Source organism: Neomonachus schauinslandi, chromosome 9, assembly GCF_002201575.2.
Source record: "Neomonachus schauinslandi chromosome 9, ASM220157v2, whole genome shotgun sequence".
Classification (NCBI taxonomy): Eukaryota; Metazoa; Chordata; class Mammalia; order Carnivora; family Phocidae; genus Neomonachus; species Neomonachus schauinslandi.
Window position 1 is genome coordinate 134732214 of NC_058411.1, and position 27498 is coordinate 134759711.

The 27498-nt window shown below is 44.4% G+C and overlaps 1 protein-coding gene across 1 annotated transcript in view; it reads left to right on the forward strand.

Annotated features, from left to right (window-relative positions):
- The window catches only part of AGBL1 (AGBL carboxypeptidase 1), a 738230-nt gene that overhangs the window by 73082 nt on the left and 637650 nt on the right, over positions 1-27498 (forward strand). The window contains exon 5 of the mRNA XM_021680442.2: positions 9223-9260. Within this exon, the coding sequence (XP_021536117.2) occupies positions 9223-9260 (38 nt within the window). The remainder of the gene's footprint in view (positions 1-9222; positions 9261-27498) is intronic.

Sequence of the window (27498 nt, forward strand, 5' to 3'; positions counted from 1 at the left end):
CCCAGTGCTCATTACATCAAATGTCCTCTTTAATGCCCATCACCCAGTTACCCCATACCCCCACCCACCTCCCCTCCAGCAACCCTCTGTGTTTCCTAGAGTTAAGAGTCTCTTATGGTTTCCCTCCCTCTCTGTTTTTATCTTCTTTTATTTTCCCTTCCCTTAGCTATATTCATCTGTTTTGTTTCTTAAGTTCCACATATGCGTGAGATCATATAATTGTCTTTCTCTGATTGCCTTATTTTGCTTAGCATAATATCCTCTAGTTCCATCCATGTCTTTGCAAATGACAAGATTTCATTCCTTTTGATGGCTGAGTAATATTCCATACAGTTCACTTTTGTATGTTGATTTTTTTTTTTTTCATGGCCACATTGCAGAACTTGTTCTGATAGTTTTTTTGGTGGATTCTTTAAGACTTTGTATATACAAAACCAAGCCATTTGTAAATAGAGATCATTCTACTTCCTCTTTTCCAGTCTGTATGCCAGTCACTCATTCATTCCTAAATGCCCTGGCCAGAACCTCCAGTACAATGTTGAACAGAGGTGGTGAGTGAGGATGGCTATCCTTATCTTGCTTCTAATTGTGGGGGGGAAAAGCATTCAGTCTTTCTCTATATGTATCATGTTAGCTATGAGTTTTAAGTGGATCCCTTTATCAGGTGCAGAAAGTTCTCTTCTATCCCTAATGTGGTGAGTGTTTTTATCACGAAAATATGATGGATTTCATTAAATGCTTTTCCTGTGTTTGTTGAGACAATAATTTGGTTTTTATCCTTTATTCTGTTATTATGGTGGATTATTACATTAGTTGATTTTCAGATGTTAAACCAATCCTGCATTCCTGGAATAAATCCCGCTTGACCATGGTATGCAATCCTTTTAGTTTGATCTATTTGGTTTGCTCCTTGTAGCTTCCTACTGATTTCTCTTCTGGTCTGTGTCTGGTTTCTACTCTTGCTTCCCTAGAGTCCTTTTTCATTTACTTTTCAAAAAATAGAGTAGCCAGAGAAACCCTAAAACATGTTAGATCATTTGCTCAAAATCCTATAGGGAATGCTTTGCTCAGAGAGAAGTGAAGGCCTTTGCCATGCTTTCCAGGCCCTGCATGAATGGTCCCCATTCCTCCCCTCAGCTCCAGCTCCCCTCTTTGGCTCCAGAAGTCCTGTCCAGCATGCTCTTCCTTGAACAAATCAGCCTTTTGTCATTCAGAGCATCTGAACAGGCTCCTTCTGATATTTGTATGGCAACTTCCTTTCCTCCTTTACGTCTTTGTTCAGAGATGTTGCCTTCGCTAGGAGGCCTATTTTAGACAATCTCTTAGATCTTAATCCATACTGGCACATCTGATGTCTTTACCCTGTTTTTACTTTTCCTGTTTTTCCCTTAGCATTTATCACATTTTAGAAAACAAATGTAATGTATTATTCAAAAATATATTATCTATTAACTATTTTTGTCACACTAACTCAACCCTTTTGAGTGCAAAAATCTTTGCTTTATCCATTTATCCCAGCACGTAGTAGGTACTCAATAAATATCTGTTGGATGAATGAATAGCATATATAAAGCTCCTGGGCCAGAGCCTAATTTTTGGAAAATGTTCAACGAATATTCGATGGTGCTCTCTATTCAAATACTATTACATGGTGGGGGTAGAATAATGCAAAATGAAAGTTTCCTGTTTTCTGGAGTTTGCAGACTGGAAGAGGAGACAGACATTAATAAAATAATCACACAACTGAGTGAATAGTCACAAATCAAATTGTGCAATGAGAAAAGGGGGGAAAAGGATAAACACACTGATAAAGAACCTGGGCCTAGACTAGCAGTCAGGGAAGCCTTCCCAGAGGAGGTGACAACCAAATTAGGATTTGAAGGATGAGGTATGAGCTACAGGTGAAGGAAGAGGGAAGGTCCAGAGCATTTTAGGCTGTGGCATTAGCAAAGACAAAGGATAAGTGATGGGAACATGTTCCAAGGCTTGGCAAAGGGCCAAAGGGCCAAAGGGGCAGAAATACAGACCGTACAAGAGAGTGATGTGAGACAAGGCTGGGTAGAGGGGTGGCATCAGCCAGACTTGGTAGATCCTCCTGGACCATGTTTCAGATTTGGATTTTCATCCAAGAGCAAGATTGGGTGTGGGTTAGCAATGTGAGGGTACCCTAACCAGATATTCTTGAAAAGATCCCCCTAGTTGCAGCTTGAAGAACAGTTTGAAGGGGGCCTAGAGTGGATATGGATAGATTTGTTCTGGAGTTATGGCAGTAGTTAGGGGAGAGATATTCAGGTGATTTTCATTTATTCCATTTCTTTATGCTTAACTGTATTTTCTAATTTTTCTAAAATGATCATGTAACCCATTTGCATTTTTATTATGCAGGAAATTAAACTGTAAATTTCAACCAAGGGCTAATAACTCTAGAAACCCTAGACATTACATTTCTCAGTGAGGTCCTAGACCCTCATGCACTTGGACTAGGGTGGAAACAACAGAAATCAAAAGGAATGGACAACTTAAAAATACTGTAGACATCAAAATGGGGGAGTTTGAGAGTGTGCCCACATGTAAGTGGTAAGGTCAGATAGGTGAGGAAGATGCATGCTCAGTTTCTCAGAAAGTAGTATTCTATTCTCTGGAAAGGGGAGGACTAGGGATGGTCATGGCTTGGTGAGGAGACTATTAGGATCCTGGTATCTGAATGCTAAAGATTGCAAGAAGCTTTGTGTGCTGTGTGGAACTGAAGATACTGTCCATCCCATGATCCCCATCTCCTGGTATTCTGCTCCCCTTGAGTGTGGGTGAGACCTGGGACTTGCTTCTAACCAATAGAATATGAGAAAAGTGAGGGCATGTTTGTCCTGTGATTATGTTGTGTTAGGTAAGACTCTGTCTTGTTTACACACTCACTATGGTAACTTCCTATTGATGAAGAAAGTGGTCATGATGCAGAAGCCCACATTGCAAGGAGTGGTGAGTGGTGTTTAGAAATTGCAGGTAGCCTCTAGAAGCTGAGAATGGTCTTCAGCCAACAGACAACAAGAAACCAGGGTCCTCAGGGCTATTGCTGCAATGAAATGATACTGCCAACAGCCCGTTTGAGTGGGGAAACAGACCCTTCCCCAGTGGAGCCTTCAGATGGAGACTCAGCCCTGGCTGAGTTTCCATCTGATTGCAGCCTATAAGACCATAAACAGAGAATTTAGCTAAGCCATGGATTCCTGCCCCATGGAAACTGTATGATAATAAATGAGTGCTGTTTGAAACTGCTAAGTTTGTGGTAATTTATTATACAACAATATAGATAAACAATTTCTAGATCTAGGCCGTCTGAGTTACAGAATATTTCACTTCCAAGAGAGAATTTGGTCATTTTGTTCCTCCATGTACTGGGGATGGGGATTCATTTTTCTCTAGGGACCTCTCCTGACTGGCAGATGACAATCCTGCAGGCTCACCATCTGCAAACACATAGAGATGAACCTTCATTTCCTCACTTAGTTCTGTCAGTGATGCCATTCAAGTCCATATTATGTTTCAGGAACTGGGATAGATTTTAATTTAATTTGACTTAATTTAATCTCTGCTTTTTCTCACTCTTCACACTGTCCCATAGGTTAGATCTTATTATACCCACTTTGCAGATGTGGAAACTGAGATTTGAGGCAATCAAGTAAGCCCAGAACTCAAGACCACAAAAGTGGCAGCTCTAAGCTTCAAACCCAAGCCCTGTAATTCCTCACTCAGCAGCTCAGCTCTGGCATTCACAGACCTCTGTGGCTTGCTACCAATAGAGTTCTCTGTCCTTGTCACCATGACTACCTCTGAACATCAAAATCCACTCAAGCTTCAGCTAAATGGTTAGAACCCTAAGGCAAGCACTGGACTCAAGCTGAAAAAGTTGTTTGTTTCATTGGCCCCGTGACACATTAATCCTATGATGTGACCTCATACCTGTCACGTAACTGACCTCTTGAACTGTAACAGTCCTTATTTAAATGATGAAGAAATTGGGGTGCCTGGGTGGCTCAGTCAATTAAGCATCTGCCTTTGGCTCAGGTCATGATCCCACGGTTGGTTCAAGCCCCTCATTGGGCTCCCTGCTTAGCCGGGAGTCTGCTTCTTCCTCTGCCCACCCCCTACCCCCTGCTCATGCTCTCTCTCTCTCTCAAATAAATATAAAAATAAAAATAAATAAATGATGAAGAAATTGAACTACGAGCTATCTTAGACTCTTTCTAGAACTATGTTGAATGCAGAGAGATCACTAGATCTCTAGGGCACTAGATCTAGAGTCTGACAGATGTAGACTTGTATCTCAGCACTGCCTCTTGCTAGCTATGGGAACGTGGAACTTTACCCTTCGTGAGCGTCACTGTTTCCGTTGTAAAACAGAACTGATGATTTCACCATCTGGTGTTCCCGTGAAGATTAACTGTGATGTGTAATCATGTACGTAGGACACTTAGCACAGGGCTTGGCATTTATATGGGCTCCCCAAAGAGTGGTGACAAATTACTGAAGACTAGTATGAAGGCTCTTTAAATTTATTTCTACTTGAAGAAGTAAATTAAATTCTTAAAATTCTGTGGCTTTTTGCTCAATTCGTGTAAAAGAATATTTATGAATTTCCCAGTGGTTTAAGTTTAGCTTTTTTCTGAGGAGAAGTGTGGAAGTGACCTCTGACTGCTAGCATCTTGACTGAGTTATCCCACCCCCTTGTGAAAATGGATAGGGTGAAGGCTTGCCACTTTGCCTTTGGATAGTGTTGTAGTTTTCTTGGAGCAGGATGTTCTGTAAAAATCTATTACATAACCCATTCAGTGAGGTACAGTGAAGGAATGTTGATGGAGGAGGACGTTTTGGCATTTCTACTTTCAACCCCACATGGATATCCCAATGAGGAGTGCAAACAACATGGGGTGATGGTATGTGTTTAAACTTTGAGAAAATAAGTCCTCTCAAAAAGTCCTCTTCTACAGAATCAGAGGAATTACTAGATCCGTGGGTGCCGAGTGTCCACACGCATTGGGAGGCAGTCCGAAACCCCAAAGACACTAATTTTGGGGCCCCAGTTCACCTACTCTATGCAGTGGGCTTGGTTTCTTGGAGTAGAAGTAACTGAGTATTATCTAACTCATTTAGACTTTAGCTGCTTAAATTTTTTGCTTTTTTGTTTTATGTATAGCCACCAGTTGACAAAGTAGATAACCTCATTTCTGATGGGTTTTACATTCTTAGTTACACCAACAGAGCAGAAGAGAAGCAGAGAGATATGCTCAGACAGTGGACCAGAACTCTACACATTTGCCCACCAGATAGACCAAAAATGCAGAGCCTTGGAGTGACATTCACATTAGTGGCTTGGTGCCTGGATCCCACCACCATCTGGGAGATCAAATACTTTGTGTTTGCTCATCAGTTCATTAGTTGATTCCAGACGTTTGTTCTTTGTTCAGATCTTATATGGACACTATACATTAAACAACATTTTTTTAAAAATTGGATAATTAGTGTTTTTATTACTGAGTTGTAAGGATTCTTTATATGTTATGACTACAAGGTTTTTATCAGATATATGATGTGCAAATATTTCCTCTCATTCTGTGGACTATCTTTTCACTTTTGGATGGTTATCATTTTCAGGACAAAAGTTTTAAAATTTTGGCATACTCCAATTTACCTAATTTTCTTTTCTTTCTTGTGCTTTTGGTGTTTTATTATTATTTTAATTTTAAAAAAATTAACATATAATGTATTATTTGTTTCAGGGGTACAGGTCTGTGATTCATCAGTATTACACAATTCACAGTGCAAACAACATTTTTATAAGCTTTTTTTAAAAAAGGAAAACATTTACATCACATTCCCAGTATGCACACAGGTGTGTATGTGCACTGAAATAAAAGTTTCTCAGATCACGGCTGACCTTCCCTACATGAAACAACTCTGATCTATTTTATTCCAGTTGATACAATTTCATTAACAAAGTTAGGCAAAACCTATTACATTGATTTTACAATCAACTGCTGGGTCACAACTTGCAGTCCGAAAAACACTGTGCCTAGAAAATATAGAGAACTTTTTGTTTCAAAGCAGAACCCCCTCACCCCCTCTCCTCCTACCTCCTTGACCGCACATTCTCTGAGACCTTTAGGATAGATGCTTTGGGGGCCAATCCTGTACTCTGTTCCTGATGCGTTTCTTCATAGATATTACCTGTTTCCGTGGCTTCATTATGATCATTGTTACTGTAGTGACTCCTGAGGATATATCCCCAGCTCCAGATCTCTCTAGAATTCTGTATCTGTGCTTCTAGCATGATTCTGAAAAGTTCCATGTAGCTCTGTGCCCATCATCTTGAGATCAGCATGTCCCAGATCAAAATGATTATCTTCTCTAAACACCTCAGTTTCCTTCCTTGGGTGATTAATGGCTTTCTTCTTCTCCCATTTACCCTGACTAAACATTTCAGGCCATCACTGACTGTTTATTTTGCTCTTCACAGCTAGTCTGTCATCAAATCTTGTGAACTTTGCTTACAACCTTCACCTCGCTTTTCCATCCTTGCTACCATACCCCTTTGATTAAAAAAAAAAAAAAGTGACTTATTACCTAAGGACTTGAATCCGACCTCTTTAGAACACTGGGTCTCAAACCTTATGTGCTAATGCACCCCACACTGCACGATGTATTGATCCCCAATTAGGAGCTGAAAAGAAAGAAGTCTTTTCTCGTTACTCAGGAATCAGCCTCACCTCTTTGACTAATAGGACATTTGCCATGTGTTTCCTGCCATATAATGTGACTGTTTGGATTCATAGTTATTTGTTATGCTGTTATATGCCATTAGGTATCTTCTAGAGGGTTTGGATCTGGGAGTCACCTTGAATCTTCTCAACAGCAGAGAGTAACCAAGCCATACTGATGCTGTCCTCTAAACCGATTATTCTCCAACATCCATGTGCATATGAATTATCTGCTGGACTAAAAGTTCTGATTCAGCAGGCCAGGGATGGGGCTTAAGAGTCTATGCTTCTGCTTGGCTCCTGGGAAACTGTGGAGCTGCTGGTGGGAGCCCCATGCTTTGAGTAGCCAGGCTGCAAGCTGTCCTTCGACCCATCTTTCTCCATTCTCCCTCCATGCCACCCTTTTATCTGTTGCCCTTGTCACCTCACGTCCTCCTGACTGGTCTGCCTGCTGCCTGCCCCTCCCCACCTCTCATGTGTCCCTCATAAAACTATGATCTAATGGATCATTACCTCTGCAGTGAACCCCCCAAAACAGAAGTGCTGTGCAGATCAGAAATGCAGGGTCACCTTACAGACCTGGCCTGTGGTCTAGGACGAAGCTGGGTACTTTGCTCGGAAGATCCTCATTCTTTCTTTTCATGCTTCCTTCTCTTCTGACCCCCTTGATGTGGCTACTCTGCTACCCCCTACACCCCCAGGACTGATTTTCCTTTTGCACCAGCCCAACCCAGGCCCTACGCGCTGTGACTCCTAGATTTGGCACACTGCCTTGGGGTTCCCAGTAACACTTTCCACGTGTTTCTTTTTTTGTTGTTGTTTTTTAAAGATTTATTTATTTGAGAGAGAGAGAGAACACAAGCAGGGGGAGGGGCAGTGGGAGAGGGAGAAGCAGACTCCCTGCTGAGCAGGGAGCCCGATGAGGGACTCGATCCCAGGACCCTGAGATCATGACCTGAGCCAAAGGCAGATGCTTAACTGAATGAGTCACCAGGCGCCCTTCAATATGTTTCTTCTTAAATCCACGGTTACCAGATTATGTGGGGTTACAAAAGAGAGGGGCTGAAGAAGCCAAAAGGTGATTAGAAGAAAACATGATTGGGAAGGATAAATGACATGACCCATCGGTGACAACTAGCCTCACCTTTTTGCTGACTGCCCTGTGGTTGTGCTGGTCTCTCGGAGCTGGGGGTCCCCCCTGCCATGGATTTGCCCTGGGGCTGGTGAGTCCCAGACCACTGATACCGTAGGATTCCTCTGTCGGTTGTGGGAAGCCATGATGTCTAAGTGCTAGATTTTTATTTTATTTTAGTTCAGTTTAACTCATTATCTTTATTTTTACTGCCGGCTCTATTGCTCAGTATTAGATAATATATTGCAAGGAGGAGTGTCTTTGATCAAGCAGGCAGCGGCCAGGGCAGGGCTAGTGTGGGCGACTCAGGAGAATAACAGGTGTGCAGGAAGCAGAGGTGGGAAGTGGGGTTCCTGGGTGGGGGTCCCACTCTGTCTAATGTCTGAAATCTTGGAAGGGTGACCCAGCCTCGTTGACCTGTTCCCCCAATCCTCAGGGTTGGGAGGGAGTATGGGGAAGCAGATCACTCTTCAACAGGCCTTAAGGATAAGTTACTAGGACTGTGCAGAATACTCCTTTTCTTTAAAAAAAAAAAAAAAAGCAAACAGGCAACAAACTCTCCCTCCCAGAATCACGCCATTGTGTCTTTAACCTTGAAGTTTCCTTCTGTCCAGAAAGTGGGTCTTTGTGTGACCTTCGCAGGCTCAGGGCACAGACTAAAGGGTCACTAAGACATGGGCCAAAGACATTTTTATTCTTATCTGCCTCCCACTGCCGCAAAGGTTGTGAAATTCTTCCATGGAAGAAAACAAATGAATTTGGCAGAAATTCTTCCATGGAAGAAAACAATGAATTTGGCAGAAAAATGATGACATAACCGTTTTCCCCTCTAAGGAACCAGCATTGCTTTCCAGCGCGTGAATGTTTTCCCGTGTGTCCCCAGGGCCATGAGTGTTTTAAGAAGTTTTCACTGCAATGCTGCCTTCACTCAGCCTTCACGCCCACCCCTTCCCAGCCCGTCCTCCAGAGTTGCCAGGGTTCCCGAGTATAAACCAAGAGACTGACAAGAGCCCTGGCAGGGATGAGCAAGAGAAATACAAGGAGCGTAGTGTAAGGAAGGTGGTGGAAGGTGGGAGGCAGGACGGGGAGGGGAAGGTATTTTCAGCAGCAGTGGGGACTCCTGAGACCCATTTTCAAGACAGACACTTTGCTTGGAGCAATTTTCTGCATTTATGCCCCTTTAATGGTCAGTGGTGCAATCAACAGAACGCCTGCTCCCTGGTTAATAATGGGGCTGTTGGGTGGCAGTGATATTGGAGCCTGCTGGCTTTGGGATCCGTGGGCTGACAAAAAGACCATTGAACATTGACTTTTTCACTTTTCTTTCTCTTTCCCCAGGGCAGCCACCGAAGTTCTGGCAGCATTGCTGAAATCCAGTAAGCACCTCTTTTGAAAAGTGGTTATTTCTTTCCCCTCTGAGTTCAGTGAAAGATGCTCTCTGTATCTCCATGGCTCATTTTCAGCCTGGAAGGCAATAGAGCCATTCCTGGGTCTTCGGGGTGAGATGGAGAATATTATGGCTGTTCCGTGCACAAGGCTGCAACGAGAGAGTTAGTATCTGTCCATGTGGGCATGCCTGTGCATAGTGCCGTCAAGGCAATTTATTCTAAAGGGAGTGTGTGGTCTTCTGCAGCCCCGAGGGACTCTCCAGTTTCTTCTAACAGGGCCAGTGGGCCCTTAAGCATTGTTGGAATGAAGTCCTGTTTCCATTAGGATTGTCCTGTAGAAGAAAAGGTGATGGCACTGCGTGGGTGGGAAGTAGGACTCTTGCCTTTGCTTCTGATCCCAGTTCATGACTCTGTGTTCTCGGGCAGGTGGGGTGTTGGGAGTCGCTTGGACAGTGTAGATTCTAATAACAAATTTATATTAAAAAGTTGGCTCTCTTCTCAGTTACTTGAGTGATTGCAAAAGAATAGCTCTGGGGGTCTGAATAATTTGAAGATTTTTTTTTTTTGCCTAGTAGCCCTGGTCTAATTACATTGGGAGTCAGTTTCATGTGTGCAATATATTAGAAGGCACTATGCACTTGGGAGTGAAGAAGTCTTAGTGTAATATTTTTATTTTTATTTTTTTCCCCTCCTTACCTCTTCATCTATTTTAATTTGGCGCCTTGGAAACCCATTCCTTCAATTGTGATATTTGTTTCTCTATAGGGAGCCCGAGGCCTGTGGGTAATAGGTGAACTTTAATAAAACTTATAAATAAATAAATAAAAATAAAAACACCTTTTTCCCCCCAACCATAGATCTCTGTCAACTCTCGGTACAGAGAAAGCCATATCACTTAGCACTTCCTTTTGTAGGCTGAAGAAAAAAAAAAAGAAATTAAAGCTTGAATTCATTTGGTCAGTTGGAACACTATACAGTACACAGGCGTGTGTGTTCATGGCTCTCTGTCCTGCAGGTGGAATGGAGGTATTTTGCAGCAGGCTGGCATCATGGTTCTTGTTATTTACCTACCTGCTCTGCAGCAACTTGTGATGATACCAGGTGTTTGATGCTGGAAGAGGTCTGGGATTGTGGGAAGTAAGGGAGCTGAGAGGGGCCAGGGGAACTGGCCCAGTCTAGGTGGGAGAGGCCTCCGTGTCTGTGTAGGAAGAGAGCCCTGAGAAAGGCTGACGTCCTTTTCTACACACACACACACACACACACACACACACACACACACACACACACCCGTGTCTCACAGGAAGAGAGCCCTGAGAAAGGCTGACGTCCTTTTCTATACACACACACACACACACACACACACACCCTTCTCAGCCTGTAGGCTTAGAGTCGAGTGTCCCGAGGCGCACACACACACACCTTCTCAGCCTGTAGGCGTAGAGTCGAGTGTCCCGAGGCACAGTGTACCTACCATGTGTAGAAATCTGAAAGCAGGCACATGCCCGTTATTAACTATTTCCATACGGGGCACTAGGCATGGACCCAGGGGAAACCAAAAAGCAGTGACAATATACCGACTAATTCAGGCTTAGAGCATGTAGCCAGGTTTTCAAAACGCTGGCTGTCCTTAGCAAAGTGAGCATGCTGTGCTAGCAGATCAACTTTAAAAAAGTTTCTCACTTCTACTTTGCCTTCAGAGCTCAGATCAGACCTTTTCTCTAGAAAAACTTGCCCTGGGGTGCCTGGGTGGCTTAGTCGGTTGAGCGGCCGACTCTAGATTTTGGCTCAGGACATGATCTCGGGGTCCTGGGATCGAGCCTTGGGTTAGGCTCTGCACTCAATGGGGAGCCTGCTTGAGGATTTCTTTCCCTCTCCCTCTGCCCCTCCCCTTGCTCACACTCTCTGTCTCTCTAAAAGCAATAAATGAATCTTAAAAAAAAGTACTTTTGCAGGCAAGGGTCATCTTTGTGGATCGCTGAATTATTTGCATCAGCACAATGAAAAGCTTGAAATAAATTTGTGGACTAAACATTAAAACGAATGAATGATTTCTGAATGAATATATATGAATGAATAAAATGAATGAGTGATACTTATATGTATGAAAATGGTAGTACTGCCCTCTACTACCTGAACCCAAAAACCCACACATAGAACCAATGATCTTAACATTTGTGGTTCTAATGTCTCTTTATATTAATAGCCTGTTGGGGAACTGATAGCCTGCTATCCTCTGCATATAAAACATGTTTTATTGTCCCACTAGAAGGGTGTATGGGGTTATTTGCTAATTCCGCTTAGCTGTCTGCACAGACTTTTGTCTGGAGCTTAGGTTCTTTGTAACATGACAGAGTTGGATGAAAGATTCTCTACTATGCTTTCGATCACTGAATACTCCACCTTAATATACATCAGGGTTTCTGAACCTTGACACTCTTGCATGGTGGACGGGATAATTCTTAGTTGTTCAGGCCTGTTCTGTGCATTTCAGAATGTTGAGCAGCATCCCTCGCCTTGACTTACCAGAGGCCAGTAGCACTCCCAGTTAAAAAGATCAAAATTGTCTATAGACACTACCAAATGTGCCCTGGGAGGTCAAAATTGCCTCCTATTGAAAATCACTGATGTAGATTGGACCAACCCAAAGGTTGAAGACCTTTCAAGGTTTCAGATGACCTCTCCCCAAATATTTTATTGGTATCTCATAGAAATGCTCTTTTTGCACAACTGATCTGAAATTCCCCAGCATTGGTGCCATTCCTGTGGGTTTAAAAGAGGTAAAAATATGGATGGCGGAACGTCACTTCTGGACATGCAGAAATGACTTGGGAAGTAGCAGGTTCTACAGATCTAGAGGATCTTAGAACAAGGAGGGCAGATAGTTTCCATTACAAGTGCCAACTCCCACATGTGGGTGGAAGGATTCTGAGATCATATTTGAGCTCAGCAGGAAAGGTATTTAAAATAGCAAAGTCTGTCGTGGATCTGGGGAGGAGCAGTAACAGAACACCACGTAGTCGCCATCTTTGTTCTGCCAGCGTAACCAAAGTATCGCGTGGCCTGGAGGGTCTGGGTAGGGATGGTACCACTCCACTTAGGCTGGGGTTGCTGTGGGGCAGGTGTGTGTCACGGAATTCTCCAGTTGCTTTGTATTGTCTTCACACATAGTTAAGACCTGACATGGAGTGTCTGTCAATTTGGATCCCGGGTGGGTTTGTTTTCAGCTGGACCTAAATTCAAGAAGTCAGTTTCTGCCTAAAATTGAAACCCTTACCATCTGGCAGTGGATATCTGGGAATGTTTATGTGAATCTTTAGTTCCTAAACACGTAATCTTTTTGGCTAGTGATCAGTCTGGTCTTGATGCTTGCTTGTCGTATAAAAGTTGGCACTGTAACGTATCTCTGTAACTGCTTCACAAAGGAAAGGCATTCCTCAGTCAAAATAAAGCTGGAAGGACCTAGCTTACTACCTTGGGGGCAGCCAGTGCTTCTGTGGCAATAAACTTGGGTGGGCTTGGCCATCTGAAGCCAGTAAGGTCCTCTCTGTGCCTAATGGGTATAGAGACGAGCTGGAGGCAGTGCCCACCAGTATCAGGGAAAGGAGGACTGAGGATCTGCTTGCCCACCTTAGCAACAAAAAGAGAGAGAAGGAGCCCATGGGTTGCATAGGACACTTGTTATGCTGCCTCGGTTCTCTCTTCCCTCCCGTAGCTACTACACGAGAAGCCAGTGTAGGATAGGTGGATGGCGAGAAGAGGGAAACGAACCAGAAGACACCTCTTGTCTCTTTCCCTTCCTGAGCGATAGCAGGCAAAATAAGCTTGGACGTCCCAGACTGCTATTCCAATTGTCTCCGCAATTTAGGATGCCAAAAATGAAGTCATTGCCCATTCAAGGGACCTTTTTGTAGGTACAGGGGCTAGAAAGGTCTAATCCAAATCCCATACCTTTCATGGCATCCATTTCTCTGCTCTACTCACAGGTGCACAAACCCTACTTCAATTTCCCTGTACGGAAAGTGTTGCCCTTTGATGCATTAGCCGACGCAAAAACTCTTAGCTTTTCGTTACCAAAACTTAATAAAGGCTTTGATTAAGATATAGTGCTTCTAGTGCAGGCAATTTTTTTTTTTCCTCTAATAAACCCAAGCAACATATTGTCCTTTGTCTCTCTCCATCTCGTGGATTTCCTCCCATCTGCCTTTCCCTCCGCCTGTACCTCTGTGTTTCTTTTTCCCTCATCCTCTTCTCCTTTTCTCACTGTCCGCTCCCTCCTCTCCCCCCTGCCCCCCCCTCCCTCTCCCGTTTCGCTCCATAACACCCCTTCCATGAGCATTAGGTATAAATGCAGGGTTGAAAAATTGCACAGCCCTTGGAAGCGGCACTTGAATGAGTGTGTGGCATCCTGCCTGCCTGATTTGTACTTGCTCCAGCGATGAATCTTCAGATAACGCCATGGTATTAACCTTGCTGCCCAGATTTAAAGGTCACATTCCCACTATAAGGAATCCCCTGCAACCCCTCCTGGTTCAGGCCCCAAATCTCAAGAAGAAGAGGATGGTTTTACTTCAGACTACTCTCCAACTTAAGAATTAGCATTTAGAGGAGTCTGGAAGTTTGCAGACTATGAGGGTGTGGGGAGGGTGCTGGAAATAGGGAAGTAAGTTAATAAAGGAAGGGAGATGAGGTGGAGGGAAGGAGAGATGCGAGGGAGCTAATGGGAGGTTTGGCAGGAAGATGAGACTTCATCACTAGTCTTCCTAGTTAATGCTCTGGCTGGCTGGCTGGCTCCTGGGACGGGCCGTCAGCCTGTTGCGCTGGGTGTGTGGGAAGGGAGGGCCTTCTAGTGCCCAGGGCCCTGATCCTGTAGAGACATCCTCATGCTCTCGGTGAGGCCTGGCCATCAGCAGGGCAGTGACGGGAGGGTATTATGACCAGACAGTTGCTTTGCTGCAAAATGTCAAAGAATGAGCCATTTTTTGAGATGCACCCGCCTAAGGCTTTTGTAGGACTTGTAGGAGCTCAGAAGAGTTCTCAGAATGACAGTCTATGTTTTAGAATGGTTGACATTATGATTCCTGTGATCTTACGGTGATACACAAGGAGCCGGGGATCACCACAGCCTTGGTAGGACTCACATGTACTATCTGGGTTCCTGTGGGGCCTGTCCTCATGTGTTGTGCCCACATAGTGTGATTTCCTCTTCTTTTACCAGGTGAGGGCCATGGGGTCAGACAATCAGAGCTGGAAAAGACCTTGGGGGTTGTTTTAGTGCAGTGGTATTCAAACTTTTTTTTTTTTTTGTAGAGAGCTCAGAGCCCTGTCTGTCCATTTCCACTGATTTCCCCCCAAGATGGCCTCACAGACACATTCACAAAAATATAGGGCCCCTGAGAATCCGGAAGACTATTGATCTTTTAGAAAAAATGGAAATATACTTGACATATAACATTGTTTAAATGTAATAATGCACATTGGCTTGGTACCTTTATGTATTATAATTGTCATTATAGCAATACTTTGTACCTCTATCATGTCACATAATTATCCATTCTTTTTAGTGGTTGGAATAATTAAGATAAAATCTTCTAGCAAGTTTGGTGGTTATGACACAGTGTTGTAGTCTATATCCCAGAAAACTATTGGCATTATCTACCCCCATCTCCTCATTTCCACATGGGGAAACTGAAGACCAGAGAGAGGGGGTGACCCTCCCCCCACCCAGATCTCTGAGACTTTGAAAGTGTCTTATCCAGATGACACTTACTCCTTTTTCAGGTCTAGCACAAATACCTCTGTCTGGGGTTTTTCTGAATACTACCCAGCCCCACCTCTGCCCAGCATTAGCCTTTTTATAGAATCTTATATTTACACCTCTAAGAACTAACCATACTGTAATCAATGATTCCTGTATCTTTGTGTATGTGTATGTGTGTATGCATTTTTACTACTGGGTATAGCTCCATGAGGGCTGGGGTCCCTACTGTATCCCCCATACTTCGCATTGGGCTGTGCCCAGAACTGGTAACACATTAATGGAGGAAGGATTCTAGTTCCTTGAGATTTAAGTCTCATTCATTTATTTTCAATATACCTTAGTGAAGAGGCCAGCCCAATTCCTGTTCCCGGAAAGAATCAAATTGTGGTGTGATTATACACTCAGTGTCTCTTCTTCTGCCATATCTTTTGGAGAAGCATGTAGTATATTTCTGTGACAAACCAAAAATCTGCTTCAAATGGTATTGACAGATCTTTGCATTTGTCACCCTGGGATGGACTGCTGCAATCGACTTTGTATGAATGCAGAATAACAAGCTACATCCATCACACTGCTGGATTGAAATGACAACACAGAGATCTACAGTTTATTGAGTTCTTAGTGTGTCAACCACTATATATACATTTAGCCTGTCAAGCAGGGGTTATAATCCCCATTTTATAGGCATAAGACCTGAGGTTTGGGAAGTGTGTGTAATGCACACTGCTTGTGGGCTGGCCCGCCATGCCAGTCTCGATGCTGGGGCCTGAGCCTTGTGCATTCCAAGAAGAGAATAATGAGCATAGGCTCATTTAGCCCGAAGAGGACAAGACCAAAAGCTGAAAGGAAGCTACATAAATACTTTCTAAGTATCTGAAGGATTTTTTTGGGGGGGGGCAGGAGCATCTGCCATTTAGTTGAGAAAAGAGCAGTGCATGGTCCATCCCATATAAGCATCGGAATGGGACCTGCTAAGAGGTGCCCAACACAGCAGCATGGCCGTGCAAGGGACCAGAGTCTCTGCTGCGAGGCTGAGCATCAGCACGAATCTGATGAACGATGGGGTGAGGAAGAGGAAGGGAACCCGGACAGGAAGAATCACAGACTCCCATTATGTCATTCTGCGTTCAACTTGGCGCATTGGTTTTTTTTTTTCTTTTTACCCCCCTTGGCTCAAAGTTCAGAACTCCCTGACAAATATTTCTGTCTTTTGCACAAGTACATAAAATATTTTTAAGGTTTAAGCTGAAAGGATACCACCTCTCCCCCTTGCTCCCCTTCCTTGACCCCTGGGTCAGACTCCTCCCAAGCTGGGTGGGCAGACAGGGACTGGCCAGATGGCGGCGTGTGTAATTCCTCTTCTTGCCACGTGGTGGTGCTGTTCTTTTAGTTATCTTGGCCGCAGCAGCGGTGGACTATTTATTTTCAGTGAGTAATTTGTTTATCAGGAGGTTATTTTAATCTAATTTTGGCCATATTTGCTATTCCACACTATCTGTACTTCCCAGCGTTAGCAGCTTGCATGTCTTGAAGGAAATTAGCTGAAGATGGTCTCAGAGGCATTTGCTCAGCCGTTATTTAGGGGAGTTGGGAGGAGGCAGGGTGAGTGGAGCTCTGGGTTGGAAAAGCCTCTGGAATTTGTTGCATCCCCAGTGATGTGAGCATGATTGAGCAGGACTTATGGAGGGTGGGGAGCATCCCCAGCAGCTTTTTTGAGGGCTGCCTCTGGTGAGCAGCAACAAATCTTGCAGTTACCTTTCCCCATCTCCCTCACGCCCTTCTGATAACCTGTCTCTTCCCTGCTTTTGCTGCCAAGGCCAAAGGCACCACTTAAGGGAAATGCCTGTCTGCCTTCTCACGGCCTACAAGCATCCCTTATCCACTTAATAATATGTTTCTTGAATGTTTACTGCTGCCCCTGCAGGACCTAGAAAGCAGGGTGGGGTGTGGGAAGAGAATTACGGTTTGTTAGAGTACCTTCAAGGAACAGCGATCATGACTATTGATTACAGAGCCCCAACACTTGCCAGATACCTTACATGCCCATTTTACATACAAGGAAGGTATAGTGAGAAAGGTTTACGAATTTTCCCAAGGTCCCCAACAAGGTCAGCAGAGAGCTAGGATTTGAACCCGGTTATGACTGTCTCTAAAGCAGAAAGCCTTCATATTTCAGAGGTGATCTGCGCCCTCCACATGGAGCTGGGGAAACCTGGACTCTGCTTTCCGATGCCCTGTGTGCTCTTAAATTACTTCTTCATTGTTGTACTTGACTTTAGCTTGGCTTTGCAAAAATGGGAGGGCTCCACAAGATGAGTGGTTTGAGGATGCCTCAGTAGAAGATTCCTTTAAAAAAAAAATAATAAAATGAGGAAATGACACATCTTAAACACATAAAATGGAAGCAGAAGTGGGAGATCCCAATTAATGATGGCCTGGTCTCTCCCTCGCTACCCCCTCTTTCCCTGGCTGGCTGGCTGACTTTATTTATTTATTTGTGTTTATTATTGAAGTATAGTTGCCATACACTGTTCTATTAGTTTCAGATGCACAACATAGTGATTCCACAATTCTGTACATCATGCAGTGCTCACCAACGTAAAGGTAGTCACCATCTGTCACCATCCAACGTTATTACAATATTATTGATTATATTCCCTATGCTCTACTTTAATCCCCATGACTAACTTATTGTGTAACTCCCTCCAGTAGCTCTTGATTGCCTCTGAGAAATGTCCATGGAAGTTCTTTGGGGCTTAAAGGAATCAAGTTTGAAAACTTCTGAAATAAATATTCACAGGACACTCTCAGAGCTCAGTCTGTTGTCTGAGATTGCGTTTTAAAGATGTGTGGACACGTTCTTCAGGCAGTTTGAAGAGTGTGCTCGTTTTTACTATGCGGTGGTCATAAGGAAGGGCTAGTGGGACACAGGGAACGATCCAAAATGTTGTGTTCATTAGTGAGCCCTAGTCGAGGAACTTTTAAGTCTTTTGGCATTAAGAGACTTAATTAAACAACTGAACCAAGTCTGATTAAATGGGGAGTTTCAGCAGCCAGTGGAGATTATCATGGTTGGTAGTATGGGCAGGATGGTGAACCACCCTCCCAAGATGGCCAGGCATCTTTGGAGGCACCCCACACTGCATCTAACAGAGCTGTGGACGGTGGTGTTGGGTTTTTCCTGCTGGACGCCAAAGTGTTGGCACATAAAATATTGTTGTAATGAGAGTTGTAATGAGAGTGGAACCAGTCCTGGTTCTTACACCCACGCAGGATACTGTCTTTTAAGCAGGTGGTCCTGTACTCCGGTAGTTGTGTAAGACTAGGTCCTTATCCAGAGCCTTCTCTCTGGCTTGATTATCTGCCTGTAGGTTTGGGCCATGGTGTTCCTTTGCCAACAGTGTGAAGGCCTCCTTGGGGTGGCTCAGGGTCATGTATGAAGGGTGTGTGTTTGCTAAAAGCTCAAACCTCTTACTGTCCGAGAGAGTAAGACATGGTGGAGAATAGTGTTTGCATCGTGGTCTCAAAGCTGGCTCTCGGGAGACTGTGGATTCCAGTCAGGGCCTCTCGAGGTGCCTTGCTTAGTGACCATGCTGAAACCACCTCACTTGTAAGGCAGGGAACACGATACCCTCCAAGGAGAACTGGTAAGATTTAAACAAGGTTCTGTACATGTAGTGGGAGTATAACGCTAGATGTTAGTAAATCTCTATAAAGATCACCTCTCACTTTCCTATCACCACCATTTGGAAAATCCTGGGAGTTTCAGGAACTGGTCCTATAAAGCTTGTTGCAATGTAAATTCATCATTTTTACATCTCCCTGAGTGTTGAATAATACATAGCTGTTTTCAGCCTCTTTTTCTGTAAAAGGAATAAGTACATCGTTGAATGCAGCATCGTTGAATGAACTGGCCTGTTCAGTTGACCCACATACCCTCATTTCGTTTCCAGTCTAGGGAACCAGGGGGTTAACATCCAGGATTGCTGAGCTCTAAATGTTTTAGATTTTGGAACTTGTATCATCCCGGCGTAATGAATGACTGGCTGTGGACTGACAAAGATAAAGTATCGCAGAGATTGAAAGAGATAGACAAAAAGATAAGCATCTCCCCACTCTGCAGGGGCACAGGAGAGCCATCACATTCAGGATCGACTGTACAATTATTTGTTTATGCCGAGGTGTGAGTCAGGTGTTTCCTACAGACGTCTGATATTAGCAGTTTACAAAGCACCTTTTCATATATTATCCTATTTAATCTTCATGGTAGTCCTTGCAAGACAGGTAAATATTTAACTATTGTATAGCAGTGGTTCTCAGTGGGAGCGATTTTGTCCCAGAGGAGACATTTAGCGAGGTCTGAAGATGGTTTTGGTGGCCACATCTGCAGAGGTGGGGCTGTTCCTGGCAGCTAGTGGGCCGAGGCCAGAATGTTGCTGAACCTCCTCCAGTGCACAGGACAGCCCCCCTCTCCCCAGGAAATAATCCTTTCCAGCCCCAAAAGGCAACAGCGCAAGGTTGAGAAACTGTTCTGTAGAGAAAACTTCGGGGCCCAATGGGTTTGACTTACTTGCCCAAGATTTCATATCCTTTGCCTAAACAAAATCCTTTGCAGAACCACTGCATGTACATGGTCGACAGCGGTGGCAACCAGGGTTAGAGACCCCGCTTAGCTTCTCCCTTAGCCCCTCCCCCAATCTTAGGGGCGCACAGCATGGCAACCACTGACCCCATACCGTGCGACCCAGAGAACACCAGACCCCTCCTGGCGTCCCCAGACTTTCGGATTTCCCTGAAGCCATTCCTTTTTTTTTTTTTTTTTTTTTTGAGTAGGGGATGATGACAGTCTCCCAGTTGTGCTTTAAGTACGTGTTGGGCCGTGGAGGGAGCTGGAGGCATAGGGGCTACATAGGAGGCTACTGTGGACAGGGTCTGGGTGGTAGGAGAGAGGACCGGATTGGACAGAGGACAGCCAGCCAGGAGCGCGGAGGCACACGCTCCCCGCCTTCCTCCAGTGCCCCTTCCAGGCCCGGAGGCATACTGCAGCACGAGCCTGTTGGCATGTGGTATTTGCAGCACTTTGCAGGTGCGTTTCCCCGCGGTCCGCGCTGCTAGTCTGTTCCCAGCCAGAAGCAGGCGACGCCGCCAACAGACCAGTGTCTCTCATATCAGTCGATGAGGAAAGGCAGTGGGGAAGGTCGCAGCTTTCTCCTTCCTGGTGTAAGTCCTGGCTTTCTTCTTCAAGTGTCATCTGATGAGTTGGCAGTGGGTAGACAGTCAAACCAGGAAAGTTTTCTGCAGGGACACAGAAGGGACACCTGCCATGATGAGTGTCCAAGTGGTGGAGGTCACGCATTCTGATCCCTGCCCTCCTTTTCAATAATTTCCTACTGTTCTCCTTCAATTTTTTCACCTGGCTTTAGTTGCAGGCTTTTTATTTGTACTCACCTACTTTGGTCTTTTCCACTTGCTGTGCTCTCAAGATTTCTAGAATTTTCTGCCACTGTAGCTCTGTTTCTTGATTCCTTCCTATCATTCAGGTTCAGCACTGATACCCTCTCCTCAAAGGGTCTTCCCTGACCACCCAATCTAGAGTAGTTGTCCCTCTGGTCACTCTATCATTGCTGTTTGAAAATTATTTTTAAGACTTATTTATTTATTTTAGAGGGAGAGAGAGAGAGACAGAGACAGAGAGCGAGCAAGAGCAAGCATGTGAGCTGGGGTTGGGGCAGAGGGAGAGAAAATCTCGAGTAGACTCGACGCTGAGCATGGAGCTTGACATGGGGCTCAATCCCAGGACCCTGAGATCAAGACCTGAGCCAAAACCAAGAGTCAGTCGCTTAACTGAACTGAGCCAACCAGGTGCTCCGTCTACCATTACTGTTTTATTAGCACCATACCACTTGTCACTTTCTGAAATTACCTAATTTTTTTCTTTGCACGTGTGCCTACTTGGTTCTGTGCCTCTCCATGCACCCCGCCCCCCCCATGGGAAACAAGCCCCTTACCAGCAGAGACATGGTCTATCTCCTCTCTTGCTGCAGGACCCCTGTGCCTGCAATAGTGCCCGGCCCGTGCTGGCCCGAAGTAGTTGCTCAGTAAGTGTTTGCGGAATGAATTAGTGGTGGTGCCTTGGGTTTTGGGTGAATGAGCATGGTTTTAGTTGATGGTTTATCCCATACCTCACCACCGCAGGATCTGGCTTTCAGGACAGAATACCTCTGCATATTTGCATATGCACAGCAAACCTCTCAAGTGATAACCCCTTGCTGGGAATGAACTCATTTCAGAGAGTTTTCAAAGGAACAATGTTACAAAATTAATCATAGCTCCTCAAATCTAGGATGCTGTTGACTATAAGATGCACCACTTTTTATGTGGTGAAAAAAACGCTGCCAGTTATAACTGAAACACTGCCATTGGTAAGAAGCACTTAATTTTGGAAATGCTAAAACCTGTGAAAAAAACGTAAGCCTTAGAACGGACAGAGCGCAAGATGCCATTGATCCTTCACCTGGGACGCTGAGTACTGAACTGGAGGGGTTTGGTGTCGGGAGTACATACGGGGTGGTGGCCCCTCCTCCTCTGGCATCACAGCCTGATGCCCTTCCTTAGACGGGGTTCCCGCCAAGGGCCGGAGAGGCAGGTGCACAATCCGAGGCTTTCCTCTGCGTGCAGGAGTGCCTACGGTTTGGCAATGTCTCTGTGGAGAGGTATTAGAAGGAACTGATGCTTGGGCGCCTGGGTGGCTCAGATGGTTAAGTGTCTGCCTTCGGCTCAGGTCATGATCTCAGGGTCCTGGGATCGAGTCCCGCATCGGGCTTCCTGCTCCTTGGGAGCCTGCTTCTCCCTCTGCCTCTCTCTCTCTCTGTCTCTCATGAATAAATAAATAAAATCTTTAAAAAAAAAAAAAAGAAAAAGGAACTGGTGCTTAAAGCACAAAAGCAGCAGAAGACTCTAGATTTAAAACTGCCGCGAAGGCCATTCTCTAACGCTTTCTATTTCTGGGGCTCAGGAGAAGCCTCTTTCCTTTTTTTAAAGGCGGTCAATGGGCAAACAAGCTTTGCTCAAAACTGAAATTTCCTTGACGGTTAAGTTTCCTGATATGCAGCTATTCTACAAAGAGAAAAAAATATATATACCTGTAAATTAATTCAATATCATTATTCTTATTTGGGCTAGTGATAATTGAGTAGAATTTCCAGGATCAATGACATTAAGATTAGTTATGTCTCAGCACATGGATGGCGGCTCCTCCCTCGTGAGGCAGGAGCCGGGGACAGCTGCCTCAGTCTCTCCTGCCCAGCGGCATCGCACTCGTGTCCAGGCCTGACTTTGGGGCTGGTCTCATGGAGTCACTGGCTGAGTGACAGGAAAACTCCCAAACATCTCCTCCAGTGACCTGAAGAACTGTGGGCCACTTCCTGGGGGCCTTTAAATCTTGTCAAGTCTCCTAGTAAAAATCAACTCTGTCCCTAATTTCAGGGCACAGGAGGGAACAGAGAAGATGGGGGCGGAGGGCCAGGTGGAGGGGCTGAGCCAAGGTAACATCGGCCGAAAGCCACTCCCCTCAAGCACCTCAGGCTTCAGGTGTTCAAATGGCTTTACCTCAGTAACCTTTTAGAAACCTTCCTCAGGAAGTTGGTTATTCTGGTCATAGGTACAGGGCTTCTTCTGGGCACGAAGAAATGTAAACTATCATCAATTCATCATCAAAAGCTTTGGGAGTAACAGTCTGGGATGTAAGCTTTGGAGGCAGATGGAGAGCCCCATTGGAATCGTGGAGAGGTCATTTGTAAGCTCTAAGGGCTTCAGTACGTTGTCTGACTCCTCTTAGCATCTGCGCCTTCATCTGTAAAAGGAGGAAAATAATGTTTATCTCAAAGCATTTTCATGAGATAAATGAGATAATCATTTAAAATGATTAGCCCACTACTGAGCACATAGAAAACATTCAGTATATAAATACTCCATAATTGTAACTGGTGTTATAATGGCAAAGTAGGCAGGGCATTGTTCATATAATATGATTTATAAGTCTTGGTAAAAGCCTGCTTTGTCCAGAAATATCTCCTAAATTGACTCGCTGAGAAGACCACAAAAGAAATGTGTTGCAAAGGCAAGTGTATTGGCCGTCAGTACCTCAAATTTTAATAATGTCTTCAAAGGTGGTGTTCTCAGGTGGTTATTATAGAATGGGAGTGCCGCGTTCAAAGTGGATCTTTCATTGTGGATTCCTGATGGAGATAGGCAGTGTCTGTGATGGAATTGCTCAGGGTTGGGGGAAACAGTGCAGAGAGGGTTTGAAAGCAAACCCTGACGAGTAGATGGGAGTTTGGTCAGCCCAGTTAAGTGGTCTTCTGCTCCCAGAAGGAGCCACTATCCTGAAAAGGACTAGCTGAATTGTCAATAGTTTGTATGAATGGGATTTTCATGAAGTTCCTGAAAGAAGTGATAAAGCTATTTAATTTCCCTGGGCAAGAATTTTTTGAGACGGTAATGTCAGAGTCTGCTGTGTGGCTGAAGAAGATTTTTGTTCTCAAGAGTGATAGGAGCCTGGAATCCTTGTGCTGGTTCTTACTCATGTATGCCTTATCCAAGGCAAGGGTGGGCTAGTAACCTCTTGATCATTCTCAATTAAGAGGATCTTAGAACACTAACCAGTCCTCTAGAAAAGTGTTGGTGTAATTGGACCCAGTTGAGGTAACTTTTGCCAGAGAGGGGAACAATAAAGGTCTGCAGTATGGGCTTTTCTGTATGGGACACCTGGGAGGTGTGACCCTCAGGGTGTCTGTATCGGAATGTCTAAGGACAGATGGGCAACAGTGTAAAGCTGGTAGATATTTGGGGTGAGAAGTCATTACATGGAGATTGAAGAAACTTGGATACATTTTACTTTTTTAGGAACTTTTCCATGGGCAATTGTCACTGGTAAAAGGTACGTGAAGTTTGATGTCATCCTTATGGGGGGGGGGGGTTATCATCTACTGAGCACATGCTCTGTGCCAGGTGTTATGCTTTGCATTCATTCCCTATAATAGACTTGTGAGGCTGATGTTGTAATTAATCTTTTTTTCATCTTGCTTTAGTCTTTGCAGATGATGGACATCTAGTTCAGGCTGGCTAATCAGCTTAACGAAGGTTACACAGCTAGTAACTGGTAGAGCCCAGATTCACATCAACAGCTATGTGACCCTGGAGCTCCTGTTCTTGAATGAGGCTGCCAAAAAGAATATGTTCACATCCTGAGCCTTTGGCACTCTGTTGTCCGTAACAATAGGGGGGGGAGTTGGAATAATAAATGGATTTTGCTTATCATGTTGATGAGGACAGTCATAATAGGCAACAGGTATTGAACGCTGATTATGCACCAGGCATTGAGCCATCAACGTTACATGTATTATCTCATTTAATTTTCTCAACAACTTCCTAGGCAGGGATATTATTAGTTTTGTCATTCAGATAAAGACTTAGTGATAGAACCGTGAACTGACATGTCCAAGGCCACACAGCTAGAAAGCGGTGGAGCACCTGGCTGGGTACAAGGAGTCCCAAAAGACAGCTGACAGCAGGCCCAGCCAGGCCATGCAGGTGTATGCGTGACTACAGGAAAGATGAGTTTAGAGTCTGCACTAATTTGTCCGTCTCGTTTGAGATCCGTGGCTGTTCATTTGTTCAGCTCATTGCTCTGCTGCAGGTGCCCATTCGGTCACTGTGAAGTCATCACTTCACCCTCAACGGGCTGATGAAATCCCCAGATATGGTAAATGAAGAGCAGAGATGAAATTTCCTTTAGTTTTGCCAGAGGAGTGGGTTGCTGGCAGGTGTAATAATCTGGGTCACGGAGCATTTCTCCACCAGCCCGTCATGGGGCTGAATATTCCCCAGGAGAAATTCCATCTTTGAGTCTTGAAGGCGTCTACACTTTCCTCTTTAAAAAAGGCAAACATCTTTATAGAGATGACTGGGATCTCAAATGCCTTCAGGGGGTTAGTAGGCAAGTAATTCACTTTTGAAGGGAAGGGGGTAAGGCTGAAAAAGGTGTGTTGGTTGCTATGGCAACCTGGGGACCATTGGCCCTGCCCACAGGCATTTATGACATGGCACAACCAACAGTCTATGGACCTCCTGTCAGAAGGTAACATTTTTTTTTACCCCCTCCTGATTAGCAGAGTTCATTGTAGAGTATGTGGGGAATAAGGACTATAGAAAAGCCTAAATCAAATCTAAAAAGTCTAAAGCAAATAGAATCCTCACTCTCTTCCTCCCCCTTAAGTACTTGTGCTATCTTGGCATAGTCCCTTCTAGTTATTTATTATTTTCTTTTTACCTGAGTGTAAAAATCTGCTGCATCAATGGGGTCTGCACTAAAAAAAAAACGAAAACAAAAACAACATTTGAACCTCAGAGAAGGAATACCTGGGGTCAAAATAAGGATATCACTAGGTTACATTTCAGACTGATAATTAGCTACAGAGAAGACCTCATTCTGGAGGATATAATCTGGGGACGCAGAGGTAGTAGAATATAAAAGGATGAATTGGAGGGAAGGTCAAGGTTGAGTCTGTGGATTTGCCAGTGGAAAAGTGACCAGGAATGACCTTCAGCAGGATGGAGAAGGGCACTGAGGGTGCGTTTGAGACAGGGTGGGAGTGTGGAGTGAGATGTTAAACTCAGAACGCCTGTCTGTCCATCCTACCCCCATCCTCCTACTAGTTAAGATAAACCAATCTACTGGGAAATTAAAAAAAAAAAATTAAGGAGCAGGAATTTTTTTCCAAGAAAACCTTAGGAGGAATCCGTTTATATATAAACAGACTTAAGTGCAGCTGATCTGTTTTGAAGAGGGTCAGGGGACCAGGAGCCCTCTCCTGCTCCAAATCCTGAGCTCACCCAGAACATTTTCTCCTGGCTATCTGGCCACCCTCAGAGAAGTGTTGTTTCCCTCTCACATCATCTAGAACTCCTGCACATTGCTGATCTCAGTGACCCTCATTTCATTCTTTGGCTCTTCTCCACATTTGCTCTTTCTCAGTTTGCTGAATCTCCTCTTGTCGGTTTTTTTCAGATGCGTATTGACTTTTGCAAAATTCTGCAAGCCATTCTCAGAGAAAGATTGACTGATGTAGGGTCAGTGGGGAAGGAGGTGTAGCCATTTTAGATGTTAGTAAACATGGCAGCTTGTTGAGGATTAACAGGAAATCATGAATAAAATCATTAGGATTTCATAAGGGATTTTTCTGAGACAATTAAAGATTTTTTTCCATTATCCCCACCCCCCCCACCCCCCAAGAGAGTAGGGGATAAAGGTCATTAAGATAACACGTTATTAGTCTCCTACTCTTAAAATAGATAAAAGACAAAAGTCCTTAACCTCTCCCTGCCCACAGGGCCTTTGTGCACTATTTTTCACATTCTGGCATCTTTCCAGCAGGGGATACTCTAATACCTCCTACTTAATCCCCAATTTTCTTTTAAACATCAGATATTGGATAGGCTGGAACCTCATTTAAGCAGTGAAGAACTCTGGTGCTTTGTGGCTGGGACTAGCCAAGGAGAGAAATATTTTTGATGCAAAAGAATAATTCAGTAAAGGAGGTAATGAAGGAGATTTAAACCTTCCACAAACACATCAGCGTGCAAATAAAGCTCATCACTCTCAGTTTAGGGTCATGGCTGAATGAAATGTTGTAAAACTGAAAAAAAAAAAAAAAAAACCAACTGTACAAATGGGTCAAAAATCTCAGTGGGGCTCAGCCAAGCCTGACAATTGAGAATTTGACAAACCCGCAGAAAAAAAAATTCCTTTAATACGAGAAAACCCCTCTAGAATAAAGCACTGCATTTTTATGTTATTTTTTTCACTTATGTGCACTTACATGGTCTTAGGGAAAAATCTGACTTTGAGCTGAAATTTTGCTTCTCCAATTACAGCTTGGGGGATCTCTCTCATGTATGCACTCGGCCAGAGGCCTATATCGTCTTATAAGCCAGAGTGAACGATTTGGGTAATGGAGGAATGCACTAGTGAGAACAGAGCTGCGATATTTGGGCATTTGTGCTGCAAGTCAGCTGGTTGCAGTCTTGTGGTGCACTTTACTCACAGGAGTTGAAGTGACCAGCCACCTGCTGGAGAGATCTGGGCAGGGACACACTTGTCCACCAAGCCAGTAGCCCAGGCGAGGAGGTTATACTGGAAAGGAGCATGTGTTAAGTGCTGAGAGAAGTATCTTGGACTATTCTTGCCTCTGTGTGTCCTCAAAGAGAATTTAAAGTATATCTTGGGAAAATCAGGGTATCATGCACTTACCCCATAGGATGTGTGTCTCATGGGAGGTCTCCACCAGGATCCTTCAGTTATCAAAGAAAAATTGCGGTACTAAAGGGCACCATGAAAGCCCTCTGTTACGTTTCCCCATCAGATAGAAGAAAACCCCATACCGCATCCCCACTGGGTGGACTTCCAGC